This window comes from Octopus bimaculoides, chromosome 4 (genome assembly GCF_046866305.1).
Source record: "Octopus bimaculoides isolate indiv1 chromosome 4, ASM4686630v1, whole genome shotgun sequence".
Lineage (NCBI taxonomy): Eukaryota > Metazoa > Mollusca > Cephalopoda > Octopoda > Octopodidae > Octopus > Octopus bimaculoides.
Window position 1 is genome coordinate 105,429,074 of NC_142931.1, and position 19,655 is coordinate 105,448,728.

General features: G+C 34.4%; 1 protein-coding gene across 1 annotated transcript in view; it reads left to right on the forward strand.

Annotated features, from left to right (window-relative positions):
* Positions 1-2,453: 2,453 nt before the first annotated feature.
* The window catches only part of LOC106868192 (uncharacterized), a 37,492-nt gene continuing 20,290 nt past the window's right edge, over positions 2,454-19,655 (forward strand). Inside the window, exons 1-2 of the mRNA XM_052967332.2 lie at positions 2,454-2,829; positions 16,716-17,833. Coding sequence (XP_052823292.1) covers positions 2,741-2,829; positions 16,716-17,833 — 1,207 coding nt within the window. The 5' untranslated portion in view covers positions 2,454-2,740. The remainder of the gene's footprint in view (positions 2,830-16,715; positions 17,834-19,655) is intronic.

A 19,655-nucleotide genomic window follows, 5' to 3' on the forward strand; every position in this document is an offset into this window, starting at 1 on the left:
TTTCTTCATGTTCAGCTAATCCTATATGTATGTATGTATGTGTGCATGCATGCTTGTGTGCGTGCATGTACATTTGTTTGCAGGGACGGACTGAGAGTATTAAGGGCCCTCAGGCATAACTGTTCACCAGGCCCCTTAGCATTGATATGAAAGAGAGTTAACATGTAGAGTGTGGCCCCCTCAGAGCTCCGGGCCCTCGGGCAGTGCCCGATTGACTGATGGCTCAGTCTACCCCTGTTTGTATGTATGAAGGGATTGATACTTGCATGTATGTGTGTGTGTGTATGATTGTATGCATACATTCATGTGTGTGTGTGTGTGTGTGTGTGCATGTATATACATACATTCGTGTAAGCATGTACATGTATACATTCGTTTATGTGTGTGAACAAGTATGTGAGAATGGCTGAATAATTACTTATCTTTGATAAGTATTTTACCATAACTTCAGGTTGACCCGAGTGTTGAGAATGAATTCAGGTGGATGGATCTGTATAAAGTCCGTCAGATGGGTTGTGCCTGAATTCAAAGGTACAGTCTTGTCTCACACACACACTGTCATACTAGTTCTCCTTGAGAATTATATTAAAAGTATATATGTCAGTGGAATACTCAGCCACTTACATGTTAATTCAATGTGCAGATAGTTTAGCAGATTGAAGAATGGAAAATTCATCACCAAAGCATATATAGGCACAGGTGTGGTTGTGTGGTAAGAAACTTGCTTCCCAACCATATGGTTCCAAGTTCAGTTCCACTGCAGGCACCTTGGGCAAGTGTTTCTACTATAGCCCTGAGCTGAACAAAGCCTTGTGAGTGGATTTGGTAATGGTAGCTGAAAGAAGCCCATCATATGTATGTGTGTGTGTTAATGGGTGTGCTTATGTGTATGCCTTTGTGTCTGTGTTTGTTCTCCACCACTGCTAGACAACCAGTGTTGGTGTCTTTACATCCCTGTAACTTAGCAGTTCGCAATAGAGACTGATAGAATAAGTACCAGGTTTAATAAAACATAAGTACTAAAAATTCTTCAAGGTGGTGCTCCAGCATGTCCGTAGTCTAATGACTGAAGCAAGTAAAAAATAATAGATAAAAAGAAAACTGACAAAGGTCTATTTATGTGAGAGTGAGTATCCATGTCAAGCAATTTGATTTATTTCCTAACTTTCATAATCTGCCATCTACTTACATCCTATTGTCATTGTTCCTTTGTTAGAATTTATTAATTCCAGTGTGTATTTAATTATGTGGAAGTTCATACTTCAACCCTACTAAGCTTAAACACATTTAATCTTTCCTTAACTACAGATTCTCCCAAACAGAATGTAATCTAAAAAAACACAAAAACTTCCCAAAACTTATTTTGCCAAGAGGAAAAATAATCCAATATTTTGGACAGGACCCTTTGTTAGAGAAGTAAGGGATGATAAGAGAGGACTTTCCCTCCTCATAGTTTGTAGGTGCATAAAATTTTCCCTTGCCTATTATACCTGTTAGTTTTGACAAGGGTGCCAAAACTATCTCTGCCATAGGGCGTAAAAACAATTTTAACAAGTTGTCAATTCTTGTCACTCAGAAATCTTTTTGAAAACCGAGTGTATTTCTACAGAGTTACATTTCATAAACAGTAATCTCTTACCATATCACGGTTTATTATTTAAGCTTACATCGATTCTGTGTTGTTGTTTTGCATTTATAATAAAATAGATATATACAAATTATAAAGATAAGTATATGGTACAGTACTGTTTCTACTTTGTGGATTTTCACCTATCGCGGGGTGGTGGGAACGTAACACCTGCGATTGTCGAGGGATTATTGTACGAACATGTGTATGAAAACAATGCGATGGAAAATAGTTAATTGGAGTATATGCATATTTCAGGAATTATTGCTGCTTCTTCAGCACCACAGCCACACCATTATTTATCCACGAATACATTGGTTAAATAGCCACTAAGTTTAGCGATGTAACACTATTGGGTAGATCAATTTACATATCAAAAAAAGAGCTACATATGATTGCTATTACGATGTAGGAAACAGTAGTAACTTATAAACCTTTAACATACTTGGTAGTATAATATGGATCCAAAACGAAATGCGATGTCCCTACCAGCAATAAATTCTTTTATTTTGTGCACGAAAAATAAAACATAAAAGACTGATTTTGAAAAACGCCAGTTAATATAAACCATGCTTTTTCTAATCTAGTAATTAATTACAAACAAATATTGTAAATTTATTTATACATCTTATTAACAACTAATATTGACTTTAAAATGTTAGATACTTCTATTTAACATTTTTTTAAGCTGATGCATAGAATAAAATAAAATAAGGCATTAAATATTGAAAACGCCAGTTACTTAAAGTTGTGGAGAAGCTTTTGTTACTTGGCTTTAAATTACAATTCCCAAGATTCCTTGCGCTGTGTGACCACTGCGCATGTCAATGAAAGTACGCCATGTTGGTTACCAAATTCAAACCTAATTCATTGCTTCATGAATCCCCGTTCGCTTCGTTTGTCGTGAATGGGTTATTTTATTTCAAAATGTTCATTTTACTACCAATACATTTTAATTCGATCAGTCGTTAGCTCGAGAGTTTCAAAACAGTGAAATAAGAGGGACTACAAAATTATTGAGGATCTATTGCTGTTCATCTTTTCCGAGATTTCCCACCGATCTTTCATAATACCGTTTTATTTTTGGCGGTGTTCAAAGAGGATCTAACAATTATGTCCACATATTTATATCAGTTAGTTGCTGATTTTATAGTTTTTAAATTAATTGATTCCTTTGCAAAGTCAGCTATTCATGACGCTACGTAAGTTCTATTTAAAGTATTTTTTTTTTGCTTTGTTTTGTGTTCATTTGGTCGTAAGCTTTCATGAATTCTGCTGAAGGTTTTAAATATTTTGAGCTGTCCTCTCTTTTGTCAGTTTGGCATTCCGACAGATTAATTTCCTTAGGGTCGCCCCCTTCTTTTTCCCTATTGTTAGAATGTCTTCTATAAATACTGTTGTAGTAATAAGTGTTTAAGAACACGTGTTCTTTTGAAGTCATTCTTCCTAAGTTCTTGAAATTTAATAGCGATTCCAATATTTTATTGTCCCACTTCCTTGTGGTTCCTGGAAGCCTCTTAAATAATTGTAAATATGTAAATTGTGTGCTTTTCATCAGATTCTAGAGTGTCAGTGAACGAACTAGAAGACTCAACGTTACTTCCTGTAATATTTTCCGTTTTTTCTCTCTCTCTCTGTCTCCCCTCTGACACTTTTACATATCTTATAAGAACAGATTATTGATTTATGATTTAAACCGATACAAATCATGGCTAGAGGAACATTGCTAAAAAAATAAAACTGTTCTAACAGCATGCACCAGTGTAAGTAAATAACAAACTACCTTAATGATGGCATTTTACGCCGCTAAGGTTTAGGGTTACACAAGTTATTTCCTCTAAGGCTTTAATAATAAATAGTTGCTTTGACTTAGAGTTCATTAACCGAGTTCTTAAAATATTTTCAGTGATTATGTTAAAACATATCTGTTCTGAAATTCTAACAATTTTTTAAAAATAAGCCCTCATTTGCAGATTTTGCAACCGGAATATTTTAAATAGAAATAAATATTAACTTCTGTCAGATATTTTATGCCAAACGTTAAAAATTAAAGAAGATATCGCAGTAAAATCACTAAGACACCTAGAAACTGAAAGAATTCATGAATGTTTTTAACATTTATCAGTTTGTATCTATTTGACCCAATGTTAAATGTTCCTGTATGTACACCACACCCTTGTGTATTGAAACAACAGATTGTATTTATTATTACTACACCTTTTCTATAATTTTGCTGAAAATAGTTCGATAATCGCCTCCACATTCCATCAATGATAATAGGTATGTTCTGTAAATCAATTTTATGTGTGATCTCCAGCAATGTTACGATATAAGATTAATGAAGAGCCTGTAGTTCCTCTTTCCTCAAATCAGTGGATAACAACCTTTTTTTTGTTATTCATTACTATTTTGTGTGTTATTTATTTTTTGTTTCGGACAAATAAAAATGTTTACATAATCAAGCAAATTATTTGGTTTAAAACTTTTCATTTATTGCATGTGTTGGGGTTTTGTTTTTGTTTTACAAAATAGAATGTAATTGAGGTCGATTTAATCGAGTGTGCCCATCCTCCAGAATTTGCGATGAGAAAACTTAGAAGGAAGGTAACCTTTGCTAATCTTTGAAGACTGTTACTGTTTTCGTAGAATTTCTGTAGGAAAACAAAATGAGAAAAGACAGGAGGGAATTTCAGGAGGACGTAGCTTTGTAGAGGATTGATTGGGAGAAAGGTTTATTAGATGTCTGATAAAGAGGAGTACAGCAAGTGAGGCCTAGATGGAAGTTGACACGGCCGGTGTAATAGCGATTGAAAGAGACAAAACTGTAGAGTAGCATCGGCCAAAAATACTTTATGGGATCAAGGTTCTTTCATTTAAAATTATTATGGTCAGTTCATCGATAGAAGATTAGTTTAGAAGCCGTTTCTGAATTTAACCGATTCCTGGAAAGTCTTCGTCGACTACTAAGAAAATTTTTACTTTGTCTTTTGAACAAGGTACTAAAACATCTATGCCTGACTGAAGATTTTTATGAGAACAAAATATTTAGATCCAGCGGAACCATAGTTCGAATGAATTACAAATTGCTTTGTCAAAACTTATTCGATGCACAACCCCACAAAGCTAAGTTCTCCCAGAAGTTTCACATCTCCAGCCAATTGAAAATATTCGGTCACTTCCGCTTGAATTGAACTTGGGACAGCATCAACCAAAAGTCGGTGTCCCCATTGTGTTCACATGATATAAGTAACGTCTGGCGAATTAAACATTAAAAATAGCTATTATATTTTAATATAAAATTAAGCTCATTCAAACAAAATAATGCAATGCTTTCACTTTTGGCGGCGCTATTTTATACTTATACAATGGGCGTTTTTATCGAATAGAGTCGGAAATTATATACTTTGTTCATAACTGTAGTTCTTAGGTTATGTGTGTGTTTAAGCAGTTTACGAATCTTTTATATGTATATATATTTTCGTCTGGAGTTGCTTTCAGTTTTGACTTGCGCAAACTTTTTCAGATGTGTTTTAGGCATGCTAGATTATAATTCTTCAAAATATATGCAACACTTTTTAAAACATATTTGGAGGAGAAAAAAATCGAAAGATAATAAAAAGTTACAGAAAAGAAAAAAAGGGCAGCTCCCTCTTTTATTCATTATTTAATTATATTTTAGTTTTGCAGAATCATATTCTATGATGCTTAAAACATATACATCTGAAGGAATTAGATTTTGGCGCTTTATTGATGATTTTAGCCACTGCCCTGTTGGCACGATATATATATATATATATATATATATATATATATATATATATATATATATTGTTTCAGTCATTTGACTGCGGACATGCTGGAGCACCGCCTTCAGTCGAACAAATCGACTCCAGGACTTATTCTTTGTAAACCTAGTACTTACTCTATCTGTAACTTTTGCCGAACCGCTAAGTTACGGGGACGTAAATACACCAACATCGGTTGTCAAGCGATGGTGATGGTGGGCGGAACAGACACACACATATATACATATATATATATAATATATGCTACGGACTTCTTTCAATTTCTGTCTACTGAATCCACTCAAGGCTTTGGTCGACCTGAGGCTACAGTAAGACATTTGCCGAAGGTGCCACACAGTAGGACTGAACCCGGAACCATTTGGTTGAGAAGCAAGCTTCTTATCACACAGCTACTCATGCGCCTATATATATAAACTAAGAGAAAAAATAACTCGGCGTTATGTATATAAACAACATAGACAAATATCAATATATCAAAAACTATGCTACATAAATTCTTGATTTACTGTAATTATTTTCGTCTCTAGGGAATGTTACGCAATTGCCAAATGGCAACTGAGATCAGCTCTGTATGAGTAAGGGAGACAATCTCAAGACTTCTTCAAAACATACTTTTGGACACATGTTCCTGCCTTAATAAGTGCTATCAACAAGGATGGCATTTGTCTTACCTTACTTTCAATAGCTAAAGAACTTAGACTTATATAAGAGGGGTAGAACACATTTATGACTCAAGTAATTTGCATAATTTAATTTTAAAAAATGAGCTAAGAGAAATAACTCAGTGGCTATTGGCATGTTTATGAACAACGTAAACAAATACAGGTATATTTATTACCGTACAATATAAATTCTTGATTTATTAAAATTATCTCCACCTCAAGGGAATGTGGTCTGGTTGCATAAAATAGATTGTTTGTTTTCAGTGTACATAAACTATGGTCAAAGTTCCAAATAGTTTTGAGTTTCTTTGGTTTGTTTGTAGTTATTTAACGTCAATAGAACTACATTTAAAGTTTGAAGTATTTATGATACCACGAACTCAGTGTATGTGCACACACACATATAGTGTCTTGTTCATTTTGTTGATAGGATCAGCAAAAACATACTCAGTTTGGTGAGAGATAAATATGATTTAATGAATTCAGGAGTTATATGTGAGCTACGTAAAGTTTCATACTCAGATAGGGCAGTAACAAAACTGGCTTGTATGGCATGAACATTTGATGGATTGTCCAATTGCTGCACTACTTGAGCATGAAACTTGAAGTAGCCCATGTATAGCCTTCATTTTATATATATAAAATCATCACAATTGTTCAAATGGGAACATGAAACTCTGAGCGACAGTTTTGTGATAATTTTGCAGCTTTAATAAAAGCATATTACTCTACCTTTGGTATTCGAGTACTATTTTTTCCACCTTGTTTTGCACTTATGCTCACCTGTGTGTGTGTGCATGTATATAATATATATATAATTGTCGTTTAACATCCACCTTCCATGCTAGCATGGGTGGGACTATATGCATATATATATATATATATATATATATATATATATATACATATATAGGCCTGGTGTGTCTAGGTACAAGTTACTGTTGTTTTGTTGTATTTGAGTAAGATATATATTTTAACATACCTATTTCACTCCTAGGAATGGATTCATATCTTATCCAAGATTAATTTTATCTTGTATCTTAAAAGCCGTGCTGAACTACTAATTTTAGTTCTAGATCAGGGTAGCTGTTGTCCATTTTAAATTCTATATATAGGTAGCTTAATTAATAACACATGACATGCCTAATGTTTCTTATTTTATATATTAATTAATGGTGGGACATGCCTAACTTTTAAACACTTGTAGTAAAGAATTAAAGAATTGAAAAAAATGCAGTTGCATGTTTTGTAATTTCAACTGCTACAAAGATGTATTGAGCAATTTTTAATTAACTCCTATATAAGAAAATATTTTTAGCCTTGTTCTAAAACCGTTCGTGAGTTGAGCAAGTCTAGAACTACTTATATAGAAGTTTTGTTCAGTAGTGCTAGTTTGCACTAGATAGAACTTTTCATATTGGTAGGTAAGGAGGCTGTACACATTTGCAGTGTTCTGTGGAATACAGTGTGGTAGCATAGCCATAACATTCAGTTTACTTTTAGCATGTTTTTTGGTGTTTATTATAGTGATGCGAGGGAGGTTGGTATTAAATAACCATAATTCATCAAGATTAGAAGAGGATTTTAACAAACCAGTTTAGGTGTGGATAGGCTCATGAAATGACAGAATTTGAGTAAATAGATTTTATACTAATGTTTACTATAGGATATACTCAAAAATTTTAACCAATGCATTCATAAATTAAATTTACTAGATACATGAGACAGGCATAGATGTCTGCCATGTTTACCATAAAACAATTTCACTGTGAACAGTAAGTATACTGAATGAGACAAACATATGTGACTGTCTCATGTAACTAATATAATTAATTAACTCTTTGTTACCATTTTTCTGTTAAAATACTCTGCTTTTTTTCATTTTTGAAAATGAGTTTAATAGAATAATTCTGACTTTAAAATGATGTATGAAGCATAAATTAATGTGAAACTATAATGGAAAAGTTTTAATTTAAATCCCTTTAAGCAGAAAGTTTGTATCATGGAACAAGGGGCAGATTGGTATCAAAAAGGTTAATTTACAAATACAGTGACAACTAACATCTTTGAGTATATCCCATAGTAAACATCTCTTTCATTCTTAGCTTCATGCAACTTCTTTTCATCTAAAGAATTTGTCATAAAATTCAAATTTATCATTTAGTACATTTCAAACAAACTCTGCCGATGAATACTTGGATACATTGTCAGTGTTGTGCCCTGGTGTCATGGGGTGTTTCAGATCTTACTGCATACATCCTCATGCAGGTGACCTGACCTAGATTGATCAAGCCTAGGCCTGTGTCAGTGACATTCTGCTGACCATACTGATCACTTCTTTTCAGTTAAAGCACCATCTACATTATTTTTAATGGCTCTTCTGCTCATTCCTGTAATGTCTAGGGTTCCACAGGCCTTACTCAGAGTATGGCCTGCAAACTCTGAACAATAATAAGTTTGACTTTTCATAGCATCAAATTTGTTTTTGTAATCTTGATTGCATTGAAACCATAAATACCGTCATAGCTAGTGGAATCGCTCCATCTAGGTTATAGAGCCTATAAACATAAATAGCTGTTTTAGTGGCATTGTCTGTTGTAAAGTGTATCACATTGGTGTAGTTACAATTTGTTTTGTGAATAATCCAACCTACACAACACTTGTTTTAAACATTGAAATTAATTATGAAAACCTAACCAAACTGAATGTTTACCCAGTAAAAGCTTCTCATAAATCATGTCTGTCATCTATTTAGAATATTTAAATTAATTAACCCCTGTAATTTTTCATAATTTCAGAAGTGTATATTTTTGTTTTTGATATATATATATATATATATATATATATATATATACATATATATATATATATATATATATATATATATATATATATATATATATATATATATATATATATATATCAACCTACTTAGGGCTGTATCTTGTACAAACTCTTTTAAAGTGCTTATATTTTAATGTTCCACACTAATAATGATATTGATTCAGTAAATCCTGTAAGTTCTTGATTATTTAAAAAATTAAATGAAATGCATAGACTATGTATTTCATTGTAAATATAGTTGAGAAAGTTTTTTAACACTGAAAATTGTTAATATGAGAGATAAATGTTTTTAAAATTTTGCCACTCACTTCATTACTGTATCCATCTGTGTGTGTGTATAGTTAGCTAGCTAGATGGATGGATAGATATAATAAATGTATTTTTGTAATGTAAAAGATGGAGCTGTCAACAGTTAAGCTAAATATTCAAGTGTTCAGCTCTTGCTATATTTTAAAAATTAATATTCTTATATCAAATGAGAATGCATGACAGTAGTGAAATTAAAATTTTGCCCAACTGACTGCAGAATCCACTTCAACATTGTAGTTGAATAATTGGAAGTAGTAAGAATATCCACATGCATAAGCATAAGCCTTTTTTTCCTTTTCTATTTTTTTTTTTTCATTAGCATGGGGTCGGTGGGAGCCACTGCTAAACAGCTGCTGCATAGTTTTATATTTTTTTTGTTTGTAATTGTGGAAAAAGCAATATCCATGGTTTACACCTAAAAATTTAAGAAGCACGAGTATAATATAGCTATTTTGTTTTTAAACTGTTTACGTATTTTTGTATTTTACTTCTGTATTTCCATGCTTGCTTGGGATGGGTGGATCTTCTGTAGTGCAGCATCTCATCACTTGTTGCAGTCCACTATCATCTCATTCATTAGCTGTAGCATCTTGGGATAAGCCTTCAACTGCCTCTTCACCCACATATTCCTTCCACATGAACTGTTTGACACTGCTTTACCTAACTATCAGCCTCCATTCACATCACATGCCTGTGACCTTGTCTCAGCTCATTTGTGCTGTCATTCATTCACACTAACAATACACATTCAGTGGAGCATGCTTAATTCATTTTTCCCCAGTTCTTGCACACCCTATGCATTTAATGTCCACCCTTCACCCGGGGGGAAATAATCTCTTTGTTGTCAACAGAAATTATTACTCTCTGAACACGCTGTTATTATTTTGGTTACTATGCTTTCAGAACTCTTACTTCCACAGCTAGTTTGGTCACCTAGGTAACAGAAAATGTTAAATATGAGGAAGCTTTACAGAGTTTGGAAAAAATTTATTTCATTGCTGCTGTTATTACTAATCACTCCTGAGTATCTGCTGCTTCTCTATCAGCCTATCTATGATCCCACTACATCCCTTGTGCACCTATTGTTTACGTTGGGTACACTATAGAATTTCTACATTTTCCTTTTCTGCATAGTGAGTATGGCCACTGCGCAGTATCTTTGCATCTATCCTTGATGCTTACCTTGCCTTCATATCCTTAATTGCCCTTTCAATTGTATGGTCAACCAACTTGTGGTAATCCCTCCCTTACACATTTTTCTCATTCAACAATCCCTCATTATAGCATTTTGAAGCCTCTTTCTTGTTGGCCATCAATGAGTGCAAGTACTCTGCTATCATTCCATACCCCCCCCCCCCACAACAACTTCACAATTCATATTGATACATTGTAATCCGTTAGTTTCTCATACTTCTCATCCTCTTGTCACACTCAGTGTACTTTGCATCTAAATCCTCTTCTGCAAATCTTTTTAGTGGCTCACAACTTTATAAAATCTCTGTTGACATGTGTGTGTGTGAGTACCTGTGAAGACTGCTGGTCATGGGGAATATTACCTTACTTGGAAACAGGTCGGAGTTGGTGACAGGAAGTGCATCCAGGCATGAGAATCTGCTAAAACAAATTCTGTCCAATCCATGCATGGAAAAGTGGGCATTAAAATAATGTTATATATATATTAACACATATGTTAAAATGATTAACTAGGGATGTTACTAGGATTTTTTTTGTTTTATGCCTATGAAAAAAAAAAAAAGGTTGGTTGTAAAAATTGTAGGGCTTTTTTTTGCACAAATTCCTTAAAATAATCACAGCTAAATGCTTTTGTGATATAAAAATGGTATCCTTTTTTCAGGCTGGTAATATGCTTTGGCCAAGAATATGTTTCCTGCAATTGGCACATTTTGAAATGCTAAGAATTTGTTCAGTTATTCTTTTACTCGTTCCAGTCATTGAATTGTGGTCATACTGGAACACTGCATTCAGTGATCTCGCTGATTACATGAACTGCAGTATGCATTCTTAATTGAAGGTAAAAGAAACCTGAGCAAGATTTGAACTCAGACCATAAAGGGACATAACTAAATACCACAAGTCTATTTTGTCATCCATCTACTGGATTGAGAACTAAAATTTTTCCTAATTGAATTAGAAACTACAACCATTATGTCTTGGGAACGTTTACCTGCTTGGCATGACTTAAGCAAATTTTCCTGTTTTAAATGTCTATTTCCTTTCTGGTTTTGCATTCAATCAATTGGAAAGTGACTTACCTTACATCTGTAACCTACAAAGTTCTTTGCTTACAATTCTATTAAAACATTGATCATTAAACTACAACAGAATCTCTTTGTTATCAATACATGTAGAAATTTGATTATACTGTTATAGGCCCAACTCTCATTACCATATTTCTGTTGAATTATACAGCTTTTGCTTCAGTTAATTTTTGAAAATTATAAAGAATTTAATAAAATAGCTTTGTCATTATTAATCTGGCATTTAGAACATAAATTAACCCTTTTGTTACCACATTTCTGTCAACATATGCTGCCTTTGTTTCAATTAATTTTAAAAATAATGAAGTATTTAGTAAAATAACTTACTCATTATTAATTTGATGTCTGGAACAAATTAACATACAATTTTGATAGAATATTATAATTTAGACCACTTTAAAACAGTAAGTTTATGTCATAGAACCTGAGGCAGTTTCAGATGGGTTGGTATCAGAAGGGTTAACAAGAAATTTTGATAGAAAGTTTTAATTTAGATCACTTTAAAGCTGAAAGTTTGTATCATAAAACTAAGGGTGAGTGTAGGTGGGTGGGTTGGTATAAAATTGGATTAATCAAATCATGATTAGAGTTCATGATCTGAATTGGTTACCCACTTCCTTTGTCACCGATTTTCATTCTTGATATCTATTCCATGAGTGTTCTGAATGTAACCATTCCTGCATAGTGCTTGTACTCTTGACCATTTCTGATGCAAGCCTACAAAGGAATTGCCATGGGATTCTCAACCTGTTAGAAATAGTAACCAAATTTCCCTTAAATCACTATACCATCTTCAAAAAATGAATAACACAGGACGATGTAGCCCTTGATAAACTACATCTGGATAAAAGACTGATGGTCACTGCAGGAATGCTCTTCATCATAGGTCTGTTCAGTCAAATTTGTTCAAGGGCTAAACAACTTTTCTGGTTTATATTTTAATCCTAGCTATCTTTCAAATCCTTCCTATTAGATTTGAAATTCTATTTGCCTCATATTTCTTATGTTAAAATGTAAAATGATTAGCATTTATACAGCAATAATACTTTTACGTGTTTGTTTTAGTATCAGATATCAATATATTTGCTTTTATATTTAGGTCTATTTATCTCATATGAACATGGATTACATAGTCCTGCTTAGTGATATTCAGTATAATTCCTTTGATGCACAATGTTTGCCATAAACAGATGAGCTCTGTTTACACAGCTTATAATATTTAGTAGTTCAAAGCTTGCTTCAGTAGAACAGATGTTATTTTACATATGAAACTGCTAGGTGAATTGTGCCATTATGAAGTACAGAACAAGTGTATATATACATGCTGAGAAGAAAGCAAGGAATAAGGTTGCTTTGAGGATAAGGCAAGCTTGATGTGGAGGTGGGGAGGAGTGGTCAAATTATTAAGGTAACATAAATGAAGAACTGGTTAAAGCAAGGGTTATAATAGTGTAGGTCTGTGCCAGCACAAGAACACTCATGCAACTAAATATTGTTGAGGATGAGGAGAGCTGTGGCCAAAGCATTCTTAGATCCAGTCAGTTCAAATTATCCCTTGTACTTTCTGAAATACTCTTTACTCTTTTACTTGTTTCAGTCATTTGACTGGCCATGCTGGAGCACTGCCTTTAGTCGAGCAAATCAACCCCCAGGACTTATTCTTTTGAAGCCTAGTACTTATTCTATCGGTCTCTTTTGCCGAACCGCTAAGTTACAGGGACGTAAACACACCACCATCGGTTGTCAAGCGTTGGTGGGGGGACAAACACACACACACACATACATATATACGACAGGCTTCTTTCAGTTTCCGTCTACCAAATCCACTCACAAGGCTTTGGTCGGCTCGAGGCTATAGTAGTACACACTTGCCCAAGGTGCCACGCAGTGGGACAGAACCCGGAACCATGTGGTTGGTAAGCAAGCTATTTACCACACAGCCACTTAGTTTTTAATATCAGTTGTCTGAAGTAAATAGTTATTTCCAAATTTGAGTTTATTTATTTCACTCATATATTTATTAAAATTTAAATTTTAGCAGTAATGGAAAATTATAACAAAAAAAGATAAAATATTTTTATATTTCAGGATGGTAAATTTTTTTTTTTTATGCCAAATAAACACAAGCTCTATATATTCGTTCTTCACTCGCTTGTTATTGTTCCTATTTTATCTTATGTCCATTGTCTGGAAATCTTTCATCACATATTTGTGATCTCTTCAGTGACCCTTTCCATCCACATATATCCTTGTGCTCCACCTAATCCAAACTTAAATTAACAAATCTGTAAAATTGATATTTTTTTCCCTCAGCAGTCTAGGATGTATAAATCCATTATCTTTTCTCTTCTTCCTTCTCCTTATCAACACCATAGCATCTTCATATAAAGATGTTTTTATACATCTTTTCTGAATCAAGATTTTAATGTAAGTAATGATTTCTTTCAACAGGAAACATGGTCAAATTTTTATAGGAAAGTCTCTTGAATCAACCATAGTATATTGCTGTTATTAGTTTTATGCTAGAAGGTCAAAAGACACAGTTTACCCTTGCCAAACTTAAATTCAGAACTTAGTGAAATGAAACTAATCATTTCAATCCATCTTGCTGTTGATCATTTCTGTTTAACATACTGTAAAATTAACCCTTTTGTTACCATATTTCTGTTGAAATACTACAATTGTTTCAGTTACTTTTGAAAATAATGAATTTAATAAAATAACTTAAGTTCATCCTCATAATATTTAGTAATATGAGTGTTCTTGTGCTGGCACTGACCTACACCACTATAACCCTTGCTTTGACCAGTTCTTCATTTATGTTACCAAATACTCATATCTATTAATTAGACCACACTTCTCCCCACTCCCACATCAACAAGAAATTAAACTAACAAATTTTGATGGTAAGTTTTAATTTAGATCACTCAATTTCAGGCAGATTTGGTATCAAAAGAGTTAATATCTGCTGCTGTTGGCTGACGATTTCTTTCACCTTTCATTCATTAGACCAGGGATACTCATAGTAATGTTTATTTTTGGTTAAAGGTATTCTGTTATATATATTACTAGCATTTGTTCTTGGTTGTTATAATGTATAATGACTTCTTTATCTATTAACTTCAGCCTATATTATGATTAAAGTTTATCCCATACTAACTTAAAAAGCGCACTCCGTGTGGACTTTTAAACTAGCTCCTGCGGCCCTAAACCAAAGATAGTGATAATAAAGTATTTATTAGTATCCTACCGATACGATAGTGCTTTAAATTTAGTTTAAATGTAAAACTTGCAACTTCACAAATTTTTGGAGTTCTTTCAAAATTTGAAAAGAAGATATGTGTGTGTGTGTGTATATATGTGTTTGTCCCCCCACCACCGCTTGATAATTGGCGTTGCTGTGTTTACGTTCACGTAACTTAGCGGTTCGGTAAAAGAAGCCAACAGAAAAGTACCAGGCATAAAAAAGAAAGAACTGGTGTCGATTTGTTCAATTGAAATCCATCAAGGCGGTGCATGTGACTGAAAATGATTAAAGACCACTAAATTTCTTAGTAAACCTTAAAGCTAAGGGAGGTAACTCTTGTACATCTCTCGGTCGTTTTACTTATAAGAAATAGTAACCCAAATGCTTTTAAATCAGATCCCAATCCTGGGATCATCCTGATTCCAAAAAGGTATATGTCTATGTAGAGTAAATGTAGACAGAGATACAGGGGTCCCAAACAGACAGAATTTCGCTTTTATTGATATGGAAGTGACCTTCTCCACCGCCGTGAGACCTAATTTATGCTTCAATCTGGTCTATGAAGCCAAACGAGTTTAACATTCCTGAACTTGAGAACTAGCGTAATTATATTCCTCGAACTCATTTTCTACTCGGCAAGTAACCAGTTGAAAGGATTACTCCCTGTATCACCATCAAACAATTTTAACCCTTTAGTTCTCGTATTTCTGCTGAAAATCCACTGCTTTTGTTTCAGTTAAATTTGAAAATAATGAAGAATTTTGTAAAATATCTTTATCATTATTATTACTATTTTGAATAAAAATGAACATGTAATTTTGATGGAAGATATTAATTTAAATCACTTGAAAAAAAGGAAATTAGTTTCATAGACCCAGGGGCAGTTTCAAGTAGGATGATATCAAAAGGATTAAGTGATAAGAAATTATCACTTGTTTGTTACTTAGATTTTCTCTAAAATATCTTTTTCCTGAAACCCTAAAATCCACAAATGTGTGTCCTTTCAAGAAACTGAACTACTTAGTCTGCATATAGATTTGGTTAAGTTTTTTTTGTTGATTAGAATTTCCTTTCTCTTGTAAACATAGAGTATTTCTGTGTTGTTCCTATGGAATTTTTTGGTTTCACTGAGTTAATTAAAATCCATAATCATATTTTCACACACTTATTCTCTCTTACACTGTGTAACAGAATTTTAATTAAAATTTTTTTTTTTGTCTTTGGTAGAGTAAGTGTTATTTCCTATTTGCTGCCCTGTAGAAATCAAAGAAAATTACTATTCCTTTCGAACTTTGCTTTTGTGACCTGAACACCAATGTTTTGAAACTGAGACATATTTTCCATTACATTTCAGACAGATTCATTGTTTAGTTGCTGGAGCAGAAATATAGTTACAGCAAATATTCTGCTCAATCCCACAGATTTCCTCGTCAGTTGCTTGATCCTAACCACTTGGGCATATTCCTTAGTTGGTGGCTGATAATATGTGCATCTCTGATGATGAGCAGAAATAGTGGAGAGCATTATAACCATGTGTTAAGAGGGATTCTTTGGGGATTGAATAAATGTAACATAAGCAAAGTTTGAAGGAAATATTAGCCATTTTTCATACTTTCTAAGAGTAAGCAAATAGGAAATAACAGTTGCTACCCAAAGACAAAAATCGTGTTTCAGAGTTATCTTCATGGATCATTGAATATTGATAATTCTTCTCACATCATTATAAATAATGTGTGCAGGAGTTTTTTTTTTGTTTTTTTTTTAAGATGGGCCTATACTTTCTATCTTCCTTGTAGGTCATTGCCCTTTATAAACAATATTTATCAAATATAACTTGTCCTCAATGATAATAAAAATGTAATTTATTGTGATGACTCTCTGAAACTTGTGTCCATCTTCAATTGTTTTTCTTTTCTTCTCGTTTTGTTTATTTCTTTTCAGGAATGATAGTGAGAAGAGAAGAATTTGGTTCTATGAATCTGGCTTTCTCGCTGCTGTGTCGTTCCCAATCTACTTGTTGGATCATACTCCTTACTTGCTGTGGCTTCTCACTGTTTGCACCTTCCTTTTCACCCAGTTGATTGGACAACTTCATTTACTTTACTGGTGGAATCTTCTTAAAACAAGATGGGATGAACACTTGCAACATCAGGAAAGTTTACAGAGACTGCAAAATAATTCTACCATTTCTGTTCCTTCAATGCCAGCATCACCTTCACCAGCTGTTACCAATCGTGGAGTTTCTGGGATTAGCCAACCTTATTCTGGTCATCAAATGGTACCACAACAACCTTCAGTAAGCAACTATGATCATCTGCTCCCAAACACTTCTGCAGTCATTTCACAATATGGACATAAATCAATGAACCTTAGTAGTCAGCAAGCTGCCTATTTAGGACCTCACTATTCTGATAACCACTTTCTCCCTCAACAAAAACATTTGTTCCTTCATTCTAATCAGTCCTGTGGCAGTCCTTCAGTATATTTTCCTGAAAATATAACTGTATGTTCCAACACCATTACTCAAAATACTGTAGGGACACTCTGGCCTCACAATATGAGACGGCGACCTCTACGGCCCAGTGTCTTAAGAAGTGCGTCTCCATTTCCTCTTGTTTCCACTTCTCAGCATGACACCAAAACTGTAAGGGAAATTTCATTTAAAGACAAGCTGCTCTCTTCCTTTGGTTTTACACCAAAAAGTCCACCTGGTCTGGAAAATGATGGCCAGAATTTGTGTTTTATGAATTGTATTTTGCAATGCTTAGCCAGAAGCCCGCACTTGGTTAGTCAACTGTTGATGGTTAACATAGAGACTATTCCAAATGTAAATAAGGAAGAAAAGCAGTTTCTTTCTGAATTTATCAAAATATTAAATAAATGCTCTGCTGAATCACAGACAAGAATGTCTGTATTGGACACAGAGCCTTTAAAATTAGCCTCTCAAATGATGAAGTGTAGTTTACTGAATGAACATACGCAACAAGATGCAGCTGAATTTCTTATGTGGCTCCTAACAACAACTCACAACATCTTAAACAAAATTCATCTCAACAAAGGTGAGGAAATGTTTCTGGCAAATTTCTAGACATATCACCTCTGCATCAACATAAGTCTTTTCTAGTGACTATAGATATTATTGTGTTAACCTGTTGGTCACGCAGTGAGCTTCTTCTTTTTGTATGATATTATTGTAGTCCACTTGTAGAACTATTTCAGTGATTTGTGATATATATTTAGCACTTCTATGCATTAAGTGAAAAAGATTTTATTTATTTATTTTTTTAAAAATCTAAATTCATCTTTGTAATGTATAATATTCTATACACACATATGTCTCAAAAGTGGATGGGCATCCTATGTTTGTATATATGAATTGTATGACGCATGCGTACGAACAGCCATGCTACATGACAGTGAAACATGGGCTGTAACTGCTGAGGACATACGTAAGCTCGCAAGGAATGAAGCCAGTATGCTCCGTTGGATGTGTAATGTCAATGTGAATACCCGTCAGTGTAAGTATCTTGAGAGAAAAGCTGAACATTAGAAGCATCAGTTGTGGTGTGCAAGAGAGACGATTGCGCTGGTATGGACATGTGGTGAGAATGGATGAGGATAGCTGCGTGAAAAAGTGCCACACCCTAACAGTTGAGGGAACCCGTGGAAGAGGTAGGGCCAGGAAGACCTGGGCTGAGGTGGTGAGGCAAGACCTTCGTACATTGGGCCTCACCGAGGCGATGACTACTGACCGAGACCTTTGGAAATGTGCTGTGCGTGAGAAGACCCGGCAAGCCAAGTAAGATCGTTGCCAGTGCCCCTGGACTGGCTCTTGTGTGGGTGGCACATGAAATGCACCACTTTGAGCGTGGCTGTTGCCAGTACCGCCTGACTGGCTCCCGTAGAATTTTCGAGTGAGATCGTGGCCGTTTTCGTGCGGGTGACACATAAAAGCACCCACTACACTCTGAGTGGTTGGCGTTAGGAAGGGCATCCAGCTGTAGAAACTCTGCCAAATTAGATTGGAGCCTGGTGTCGCCATCCGGTTTCACCAGTCCTCAGTCAAATCGTCCAACCCATGCTAGCATGGAAAGCGGACGTTAAACGATGATGATGATATATATATATGTATGTATATGTGTGTATATAGATATCATGTATGTGCATATATGTATATATCTGTGTGTGTGTATATATATATATATATATATATATATATATATATATATATATATATATATATATATATATATATACACACACATACACACACATAGGCTTTCTCCAAGTCCACAAAAGCTAAATATCAGGGTTTATCTTTGGCTTGGTGCTTCTGCTTGGCCCGAAACCGAACTGCATCTCATCTAAGCAGACTCTCCCTAATTAGTTGGGCTATGACCCTCTCTGTGACCTTCATCACCTGATCCAGCAGTTTGATACACCTGTAGTTATTTCTTTCTAAAGCATCTTCTTTACCTTTGTAGCAGTTGACTATGGTGCTGCTAGGCCAGTCATTGGGTATGATCCATCATGGACTACCTGGTTTACAATACAGGTTACTAGGCCATAGCCCACACCACCAGATGTTTTAAGCTTCTCAGTAGTGATTTCTGATGGGCCAAGGGCTTTTCCTGGCTTCATACCCTTAATTGCTTTATCTCCCAAGGTGCTGTCTATTTGAATAGCTGGTCCCTCTACTGGTTCAACATTTGGCAGACTCTACTCCTCCCATTCGTTCTCCACGTTCAGCAGTCTTTCATAATGGCTTCTCTAAGCCTCTTTCTTTTCTGAATCATTAACCCTTTCGTTACTAACCCGGCCGTAGCCGGCCGAGCGTACCCATTGTTATTTAAATGTATATTTGAACCCAAATCTCGTTAG